The 10,651-nt window shown below is 48.0% G+C and overlaps 2 protein-coding genes across 7 annotated transcripts in view; one reads left to right on the top strand and one right to left on the bottom strand.

Moving 5' to 3' along the window:
- phactr1 (phosphatase and actin regulator 1) overlaps window positions 1-5,829 on the top strand; it is a 20,490-nt gene extending 14,661 nt beyond the window's left edge. For all 5 annotated transcript variants that reach the window (XM_076988072.1, XM_076988075.1, XM_076988074.1 and 2 more), the window contains 2 exons: window positions 5,153-5,229; window positions 5,396-5,829. In XM_076988072.1, the coding sequence (XP_076844187.1) occupies window positions 5,153-5,229; window positions 5,396-5,411 (93 nt within the window). In that variant the 3' untranslated portion in view covers window positions 5,412-5,829. The remainder of the gene's footprint in view (window positions 1-5,152; window positions 5,230-5,395) is intronic.
- On the bottom strand, window positions 5,291-10,380 carry tbc1d7 (TBC1 domain family, member 7). Of its 2 annotated transcripts, none has more exons than XM_076988077.1 (8): window positions 10,115-10,380; window positions 9,584-9,700; window positions 9,062-9,142; window positions 8,713-8,921; window positions 8,522-8,614; window positions 7,973-8,118; window positions 7,481-7,610; window positions 5,291-7,165 (listed from the first exon to the last, which is right to left on the bottom strand). In XM_076988077.1, the coding sequence occupies exons 2-8, from the start codon at window positions 9,693-9,695 to the stop codon at window positions 7,079-7,081; spliced, it is 858 nt and encodes a 285-aa protein (XP_076844192.1). In that variant the 5' UTR covers window positions 9,696-9,700; window positions 10,115-10,380; the 3' UTR covers window positions 5,291-7,078. The 2 variants fall into 2 exon arrangements, with proteins under 2 accessions (XP_076844192.1, XP_076844191.1); XM_076988076.1 differs by having other exon boundaries at window positions 8,477-8,614; window positions 10,115-10,379.
- Between the last annotated feature and the right edge of the window lie 271 nt (window positions 10,381-10,651).

The following is a 10,651-nucleotide window of genomic DNA, read 5'->3' as shown; positions in this document are numbered from 1 at the left end:
CCTCACACTACCCTCACACTCCCCCTCACACTCCCCCTCACATCTCACTCACACTCCCCTCACATCTCACTCACACTCCACTCACACTCCCCTCACACTCCCCTCACACTCCACTCACACTCCACTCACATCTCCCTCACACTCCCCCTCACTCCCCCTCACTCCACTCACACTCCCCTCACATCTCACTCACACTCCCCTCACACTCCACTCACACTCCACTCACACTCCCCTCACATCTCACTCACACTCCACTCACACTCCTCTCACACTCCACTCACACTCCCCTCACACTCCTCTCACATCTCCCTCACACTCCCCTCACACTCCCCTCACATCTCCCTCACACTCCCCCTCACTCCACTCACACTCCCCTCACTCCACTCACACTCCCCTCACACTCCACTCACATCTCCCTCACACTCCCCCTCACTCCACTCACACTCCCCTCACATCTCACTCACACTCTACTCCCCTCACACTCCCCTCACACTCCCCTCACATTCCCCTCACATCTCACTCACACTCTACTCCCCTCACACTCCCCTCACATCTCACTCACACTCCCCTCACATCTCACTCACACTCCACTCACCTCACACTCCCCTCACACTCCACTCACATCTTCCTCACACTCCCCTCACATTCCCCTCACACTCCCCTCACATCTCCCTCACACTCCCCTCACACTCCCCTCACACTCCCTGTGCCCTCCAGGTCCTCATATGTCTAAGAGATTTCAAAGACAGGAGAAGGTTGAGCTGAGACTCCATCTCAGAGCTGGTGTGATCTCACCATTAGACCAAAGCGCTCCTTGGCAGTGAAGGTGCACACACATCCTCCATATATCAGCTCTAGCCCTCATTCAGGGGAACCAGCACATCTCACTGGTGGATCACACTGGCTCATTATCTCCTCGCCAAGCAGCGTTCCTCAAGTACCCTTCAACCCATCAACCCATCAACCCTTCATCCCATCATCCCTTCAACCCATCAACCCTTCAACCCATCAACCCTTCATCCCTTCATCCCTTCAACCCATCATCCCTTCAACCCATCAACCCTTCAACCCATCAACCCTTCATCCCTTCATCCCTTCAACCATCATCCCTTCAACCCATCAAACCTTCAACCCTTCAACACATCACCCTTCAACCCTTCAAACCTTCAACCCATCAACCCTTCATCCCTTCAACCCATCAACCCTTCAACCCATCAACCCTTCAACCCATCAACCCTTCAACCCTTCAACCCTTCAACCCATCAACCCTTCAACCCATCAACCCTTCAACCCTTCAACCCTTCAACCCATCAACCCTTCAACCCATCAACCCTTCAACCCATCAACCCATCAACCCTTCAACTCATCAACCCTTCAACCCATCAACCCTTCAACCCATCAACCCTTCAACCCATCAAACCTTCATCCCTTCAACCCATCAACCCATCAACCCTTCAACCCATCAACCCTTCAACCCTTCAACCCATCAACCCATCAACCCTTCATCCCATCAACCCTTCAACCCTTCATCCCATCAACCCTTCAACCCTTCAACCCATCAACCCATCAACCCTTCAACCCTTCAACCCATCAACCCTTCATCCCATCAACCCATCAACCCTTCAACCCATCAAACCTTCAACCCATCAAACCTTCAACCCTTCAACCCATCAACCCTTCAACCCATCAACCCTTCAACCCTTCAACCCTTCAACCCTTCATCCCATCAACCCTTCAACCCATCAACCCTTCAACCCATCAACCCTTCATCCCATCAACCCTTCAAGCCATCAACCCATCAACCCTTCAATCCTTCAACCCATCAAACCTTCAACCCATCAACCCTTCAACCCATCAACCCATCAAACCTTCAACCCATCAACCCTTCAACCCATCAACCCTTCAACCCATCAACCCATCAACCCTTCAACCCTTCAACCCATCAACCCATCAACCCTTCAACCCATCAAACCTTCAACCCATCAACCCTTCAACCCATCAACCCTTCAACCCTTCAACCCATCAACCCTTCAACCCATCAACCCATCAACCCTTCAACCCATCAAACCTTCAACCCATCAACCCATCAACCCTTCAACACTTCAACCCTTCAACCCATCAAACCTTCAACCCATCAACCCTTCAACCCATCAAACCTTCAACCCATCAACCCTTCAACCCTTCAACCCATCAACCCATCAACCCTTCAACCCATCAGCCCTTCAACCCTTCAACCCATCAACCCATCAACCCATCAACCCTTCATCCCATCAACCCTTCAACCCTTCAACCCTTCAACCCATCAACCCTTCAACCCATCAACCCTTCAACCCATCAACCCTTCAACTCATCAACCCTTCAACCCTTCAACCCATCAACCCTTCAACCCATCAACCCTTCAACCCATCAAACCTTCATCCCTTCAACCCATCAACCCATCAACCCTTCAACCCTTCAACCCATCAACCCTTCAACCCATCAACCCTTCATCCCTTCATCCCTTCAACCCATCATCCCTTCAACCCATCAACCCTTCAACCCATCAACCCTTCATCCCTTCAACCATCATCCCTTCAACCCATCAAACCTTCAACCCTTCAACACATCACCCTTCAACCCTTCAAACCTTCAACCCATCAACCCTTCATCCCTTCAACCCATCAACCCTTCAACCCATCAACCCTTCAACCCATCAACCCTTCAACCCTTCAACCCTTCAACCCTTCAACCCATCAACCCTTCAACCCTTCAACCCATCAACCCTTCAACCCATCAACCCTTCAACCCTTCAACTCATCAACCCTTCAACCCATCAACCCATCAACCCTTCAACCCTTCAACCCATCAAACCTTCATCCCTTCAACCCATCAACCCATCAACCCTTCAACCCATCAACCCTTCAACCCTTCAACCCATCAACCCATCAACCCTTCATCCCATCAACCCTTCAACCCTTCATCCCATCAACCCTTCAACCCTTCAACCCATCAACCCATCAACCCTTCAACCCTTCAACCCATCAACCCTTCATCCCATCAACCCATCAACCCTTCAACCCATCAAACCTTCAACCCATCAAACCTTCAACCCATCAAACCTTCAACCCTTCAACCCATCAACCCATCAACCCTTCAACCCTTCATCCCATCAACCCTTCAACCCTTCATCCCATCAACCCTTCAACTCATCAACCCATCAACCCTTCAATCCTTCAACCCATCAACCCTTCAACCCATCAACCCTTCAACCCATCAACCCATCAAACCTTCAACCCATCAACCCTTCAACCCATCAACCCTTCAACCCATCAACCCTTCAACCCATCAACCCATCAACCCTTCAACCCATCAAACCTTCAACCCATCAACCCTTCAACCCATCAACCCTTCAACCCATCAACCCATCAACCCTTCAACCCATCAACCCTTCAACCCTTCAACCCATCAAACCTTCAACCCATCAACCCTTCAACCCTTCAACCCATCAACCCTTCAACCCATCAAACCTTCAACCCATCAACCCTTCAACCCTTCAACCCATCAACCCTTCAACCCATCAGCCCTTCAACCCATCAACCCATCAACCCATCAACCCTTCATCCCATCAACCCTTCAACCCTTCAACCCTTCAACCCATCAACCCTTCAACCCATCAACCCTTCAACCCATCAACCCATCAACCCTTCAACCCATCAAACCTTCATCCCTTCAACCCATCAACCCATCAACCCTTCAACCCATCAACCCTTCATCCCATCAACCCATCAACCCTTCAACCCATCAAACCTTCAACCCATCAAACCTTCAACCCATCAAACCTTCAACCCTTCAACCCTTCAACCCATCAACCCTTCAACCCTTCAACCCATCAACCCTTCAACCCTTCAACCCTTCATCCCATCAACCCTTCAACCCTTCATCCCATCAACCCTTCAACCCATCAACCCTTCAACCCATCAACCCTTCATCCCATCAACCCTTCAAGCCATCAACCCATCAACCCTTCAATCCTTCAACCCATCAAACCTTCAACCCATCAACCCTTCAACCCATCAACCCATCAAACCTTCAACCCATCAACCCTTCAACCCATCAACCCATCAAACCTTCAACCCATCAACCCATCAACCCTTCAACCCATCAACCCATCAACCCTTCAACCCTTCAACCCATCAAACCTTCAACCCATCAACCCTTCAACCCATCAACCCATCAACCCTTCAACCCATCAACCCTTCAACCCATCAACCCTTCAACCCTTCAACCCATCAACCCATCAACCCATCAACCCTTCAACCCTTCAACCCATCAACCCTTCATCCCATCAACCCTTCAACCCTTCAACCCATCAACCCATCAACCCTTCACCCCATCAACCCTTCAGCCCTTCATCCCATCAACCCTTCAACCCATCAACCCTTCAACCCTTCAACCCTTCAGCCCTTCATCCCATCAACCCTTCAACCCATCAACCCTTCAACCCATCAACCCATCAACCCATCAACCCTTCAACCCATCAACCCATCAACCCTTCAACCCATCAACCCATCAACCCATCAACCCTTCATCCCATCAACCCTTCAACCCTTCAACCCATCAACCCTTCAACCCATCAACCCTTCACCCCATCAACCCTTCAGCCCTTCATCCCATCAACCCTTCAACCCATCAACCCTTCAACCCATCAACCCTTCAACCCTTCAGCCCTTCAACCCTTCAACCCTTCAACCCATCAACCCTTCAACCCATCAACCCTTCAACCCATCAACCCTTCAACCCTTCAGCTCTTTAACCCATCAACCCTTCAACCCATCAACCCTTCAACCCATCAACCCTTCAACACATCAACCCTTCAACCCATCAACCCATCAACCCTTCAACCCTTCAACCCTTCAGCCCTTCATCCCATCAACCCTTCAACCCATCAACCCTTCAACCCATCAACCCTTTATCCCATCAACCCTTCAACCCTTCAACCCTTCCACTCAGTAGTGCCCCACTCAGTAGTGCCCCACTCAGTACTGCCCCACTCAGTAGTGCCCCACTCAGTAGTGCCCCACTCAGTACTGCCCCACTCAGTACTGCCCCACTCAGTACTGCCCCACTCACTCACAGCTCAGGCCATTTAAACATGTTTGTTTGTCTCACGCAGGCTGCCATCAGAAAAGAGCTCAATGATTTCAAAAGCACAGAGATGGAGGTGCATGAATCCAGTCGACATCTAACCAGGTGAGTGCTAACACACACACACACACACACACACATATATATACACACACACACAAACACACTCACTCAAAGTCAAATTTATTTACAGTATATAGCACTTTTCACAACACATGTTTACAATGCTTTGTAAATACAATGTTTATCAAACTCATTTGGTTTGTTGCAGGTTTCACCGACCATAGTGCTGACTGCTGAATATCGACCATAGTGCTGACTGCTGAACAGCACCACAGGGCATTACTGATGACCGCTCCCTCAGGGCTGCACCGAGATGCTGGTCTGAGATCAGTCTGTGCAGGGATTCCACAATGCAGCTAAACAAAGACCCTACGCTGCCAATCTGATCAGCGATCAGTGGAACAGGCCCAACAGCCAGGAGCACGGCAGCCCCAGACAGCCTGGGCTGTACCCTGTTCTCCACCCTGAGCTCCACCCTGTTCTCCATCACACCACACTTCAGACTCCTGGAGTGTGTGAGACTGTCTGCTCAAAGTTGAAATTAGGTATGCAGTGGTCTGGCTTCATTATGAGCTATTTTATTGTGTGCCAGTGGTTCATAATACAGATGTGGTGTGTGTGTACATGCCACCATACTGGGAATCCCCCCCCCCCCCCCCCCCAACACACATATGTGGAACAACACGGAAACATAAGGAAGTTTGATATAATTTGACACTGTTTTACATCTTGGATTATAATCTTATTTACCATTGTTTTGTCTGAAAGTTTGGAGTCAGTTTTGTCCATCTGTCTTGTCTGATGTATTTTCCTCTCCAAACAAAAAACGTGAGAGCAACAGATGCTCTCACCCCTGCTGACTGGCGGAGGAAACCCCTTCACCGGCCACTGCCCCAACCCAGCGACAGGACTGAGCAATAATGTGTCATGAGTACTAAACATGTGGTCTTGACATGTCGTGTCTTCATTTTGATTGTGGGTCTCAACTGTCAGGATGTGTGTGAGGGATGTTTCAATTTACACACCTTTTAAATTTACACACATTTGTCCTTCATGCCTGAGAAGTTCTCATCTGAATGTCCTCTGATGTAGTGAAGGACACGCCGATCAAGTGCACTCCAGATCAAGTGCACTCCAGATCAAGTGCACTCCAAACGAACTCACATTTGGAACACTGCCATCTGTCTCTGCTGCTTACAGGGTGCAGTGTTGCCAAGTCCAGGCCAAAGTGGCCTTCAGTGTTTGTGACAAGACAAAAATAATATTAATTACCATAATAATGTTTTGTTTATTTCCATTCTTAACACAAAGCAAAGTTATACAGTCTGTGACAATGCATTTTTAAATATTTAACGGACTTTGATATGGATCACTACACTACACGGCCCTGGGGAGTGTTCAGATGGATCTAGGAGGGGTTAAGTGGTGTTTGAGTGGCGTGTTTGTTTACAGTCTTGCTGTAATGCTCCTCCCCTCTGCTGCTATTGGCTGAGAGAATGAAGGGAGGTGGTGCATGTCTCGTTCTAACCTTACTGTTGCTCTCTGGGTGATGTATGCAGTTTCTGTAAAGAAAACTTATTAAAAAAAGACATTTAAAGTAAGTGAGAGGTTTGAGTGGGCTTTAAAGTGAACTTTAACTCTTTGGCCAAGAATAGACATGAGTTTAAAGCATCTCTCATTTTCTAGTTCATATTGTCATGCGGGAGAAAAGTATCACTTCTGAAATCTGCATTCTAGGCTCACCACAGTCCTTTGGGTCAGGGTACAGACAGCCGGGGTACAGACAGCCGGGGTACAGACAGCCGGGGTACAGACAGCTGTCCAAACAAGCTGACGGTCACAAGATCCTGCTGTGCATGACACACTCCTCTGAAGTCCATGTCCACACGTGTTACACAGAATGCATGGGGGTCCCACAGTGTTTGTGCCACAGGTCTATGGCTTTGGTCACGATGGCATCCGTGTTCTCCTGCGGCATCTGTACAAGGAGAGAGGTGTGACGAACAGAAGCAACACAATGATGTTCTCCCAATAACTACAGAGGGGCAGACGAGGAACCCAGACTCTTCCTAGTCGTGTCTAGACGAGTCTCTCTCTGTCACTCAGCAATTTAACCAACACTGTTCATTCGTTTTACACATCTGAAGACATTATGGCGTTATGGCAGGCCTACAGGTGTACAGGTGTGCAGGTGTACAGGTGTGCAGGTGTGCAGGTGTACAGGTGTGCAGGTGTACAGGTGTGCAGGTGTACAGGTGTACAGGTGTGCAGGTGTGCAGGCGAGCCCTCTTACGCTGCTCAGGAAGTTTTCTACTGCTTCTGGACGACTCATTCCCATAAGCATGATCTTGTAAGTCAACAGAATCTCAACAGCCACAAACACAAGGATTTTACAGGAGCCACTAATCACCTTATCCCACACTCTGTTGAACAATCACACAAAAGAACCAATCACAGTTCAATATGATAATAATGTCCTTAACATGGACAAAGACATCTCTACAGTCACTTCATAACTCATATTAACTAATGCAGTGTTTATTTGGATAACATCTGAGTTTGAGTTCCCAGTCCGAGGTGGATTAGGTATCTCTAGCCTGTTCCCAGGAAAGCTACCCTCCCACACACAGACTAATTCTAACCCTGAAACACCCTCAATCAACCAGAGATAGCAGCAGACGTTTATTGGCTGGATCAGTTGTGCTGGTGTAGGGTTGCGATCATTTCTGCAGTAGAGTAGAGGATAGGCTGTGGGCCATGTTTCAGGACGTGTGTCTGTGCTGACCTCTGCAGGCTGGTCTCTGGCAAGCAGCCAGCCAAACAGCGCCTGAACCACAGAGAGTAAGGCAGGACAGCCAGGGCGCCGGAAGCCTTCAGGTGTGCCAACAGACGGCTGTCCTCCTGGGAGAGGAAATGCTCGAGACTCTTGGGCTGCACACACAGGGAGAAGAGACATGAGTCAGGGCTGTGGAGGAGGAAGAGTCCTTAAAAAAGTGACATTAATCAGAGCTATGGAGCAGGAAAAGTCCTTAAAGCTCTAAGCAGCCAGCTGCAAAGTTTGCCAGGGATAGTTTGTAGATGTAAAAGCTCAGGTTCAAAGGTCCTGACATGATTTTGTTTTATTCACACATCAATAACTAAAGGCCTCTGGCATCCTGGGGAGGAGTTCTGGTTTCATATCTTGGACTAATCAACTCATCTGGTAAGGGTAGATTATTACTGTGTGCTACAGTGGAAAAGGTAGGCGTTTATTCAGAAGTACGGCTGTTCTGAAACAGTGTGTGCACACCAGATGAGGTACAGAGTCGCCAAACTTGTGGTTGAACTGGCTTACGAAGCCCCTAAGGAGCCAGTAGCAGTCCACAGGGTCGTCCACCATCTCCTGCATCGCCCTGGCAACAGCCAAAAAATGTTCGTCCTCTTCACCCTCAGGAAACACACACACACACACACACACACACACGTGAGTTTCAGAACAGGCCCGTTAGACGTCACAACCGACAACCGACAGGCACAGACACTTACGGGCTGCTTCAGCTCTGAAAGGCGGGACAGCTGTTGGGTCTCCAGCTGGTACATGCGCAGGTAGAGCTCCGTGTGGGGCGTGGCCTCCGTGTGGGGCGTGGCCTCGTGTACGAAGCGCATGGCCAGGAGAGCCTCCCTCAGATCCTCGTACTGCTCACGCCGGTAACGTGTCACCAGCGAGTGAGAATCAGTGTGTGGAGGCAGAATACCTGTGGAAAGTGGATATTGGACAATCATTAGACTGCATAAGATATTAGATATTAGATAATGAATGGAGTAGTGACTGAGCTGGGGTGTCTCTGTGAGCGTTAACTAAGTGTGTGTCTAAGAGCTGCAGGAGGGTTCTGACCGAGAAGAACCTTCCACACGTGGATTCTGTACATGGACGGTAATGGAAACCTCTGACTGAACGTGCTCAGTTTCTCCACATCTGAGATGGAAAAAGAAAACAGTTTGTGCCTAATTATGTACACACATCATTAAGAAAGCAAGACAGATTGAATCCTGATCTAATGCTGCTGAATTAGTATTTTACTGATTACACACAGGAAAGAAAAAATTGCAAAATATTCCACAGAGATGCTAATACAGGAAATGAAACTGCTTGTGGGGCAAGAAATAACTTCTTATTACCCAATAATGTGCCTACAGCAAACACAAAACATGGGCATTGCTTCAACAGTAAACAGCTCTTCACCAATGATGGGCTATTAAACCAGTGCTTTATGAAAGCTCATCTCTTTCACCACCCCAGAGCGATAGTCAATAACACTGATAATAAATGGATTTCTAATCTATTGACTGTTGAGCCGTTTGCCAGGTAACTGGACCTGAGGAACATCAGTAGAGCCCAGAGGAGCGAGGTCCATACCAAGCGGGTTGTCCTTCAGCAGGATCTCCAGAGACTTCTTCTCCTCCACACCCCTGAAGCCCACCTTCTCATAATACGCAGACCTGAAGTTCCTCTGAGGATCCTCCGCCATGTCCACTGTTATAGAGGAATCATATCCACACGAAATAATAATAATACACACTGACCACACAAACACTGACTAGTATAAGAACAACGATTTGTGTATTTTTAGTACGCTGGAAACTGATATTTCATATGCAACATATGGTCAACATCAATGTTCAGTGATTCACTGTTAAATGTCTAAATATTTTAATAACGTTATCAGAGAAAACACGGCACACAAAACACGTTATGAACTTATGACTTCTCAAACGTCATAGCTAACTGAATATTTGCTAATTAGCTAGCTAGCAGGGAGAAATAATCGTGCTAACGAGAAGCAACGTGTTAGTTTATCACGATCTTGCCCGTTTTCCACGGTCGTATGAAATAGGAATAGAGTAATAACGACTAACATTGCCCGCTGTGTGTGTGGGCCGCACTTACAGCCTCGGACTTTCCTGGTCTTCAGCGCCCGCTTTCGTGGTTATGTCTGTACAACCGGCTGTTCTCCCATATCAGGTTACAAATGTTATATTAAAAAACATTATTTAATTGTAATTGTAATTTAATTGAGCCATCCTTTCCCATACGTTGACCTGCAAGTCGACTCGTAAAATAAAATGTTCAAAACAGTTCAAAGCCTAGTTCGGATAGCTGCTGTTCCGATGTAGGTTGTTGTTGTAGTTGTTAGAATTAGCCAGCAGGGGGCACCAAAGCCCGCAGTGCCACTAGTGAGCAGTGGCGAGCAGTAGTGTATGTTTTCTAGGTAGGATGATGAGATCTGATACACGTTGATTGAACGTTTATTTAGGAGCTGCCCCAGTCGTCCTGTTCCTCAGTTGCTCCTATTTAAGAATTAATAAGTTAATAAGTGCTATGTAAACCCATGTATCAATGCTATGTGTCCAAACATTACTCTTTCAAAGCTAACAGAATGCAAGCAGTTCCCCATAACGTGGTGGTTTTGATGGACTTTTAATA

Source organism: Brachyhypopomus gauderio, unplaced genomic scaffold, assembly GCF_052324685.1.
Source record: "Brachyhypopomus gauderio isolate BG-103 unplaced genomic scaffold, BGAUD_0.2 sc60, whole genome shotgun sequence".
Lineage (NCBI taxonomy): Eukaryota > Metazoa > Chordata > Actinopteri > Gymnotiformes > Hypopomidae > Brachyhypopomus > Brachyhypopomus gauderio.
Note: the sequence above shows the minus strand (reverse complement) of the source record. Positions and strands in the feature narration are given on the sequence as shown.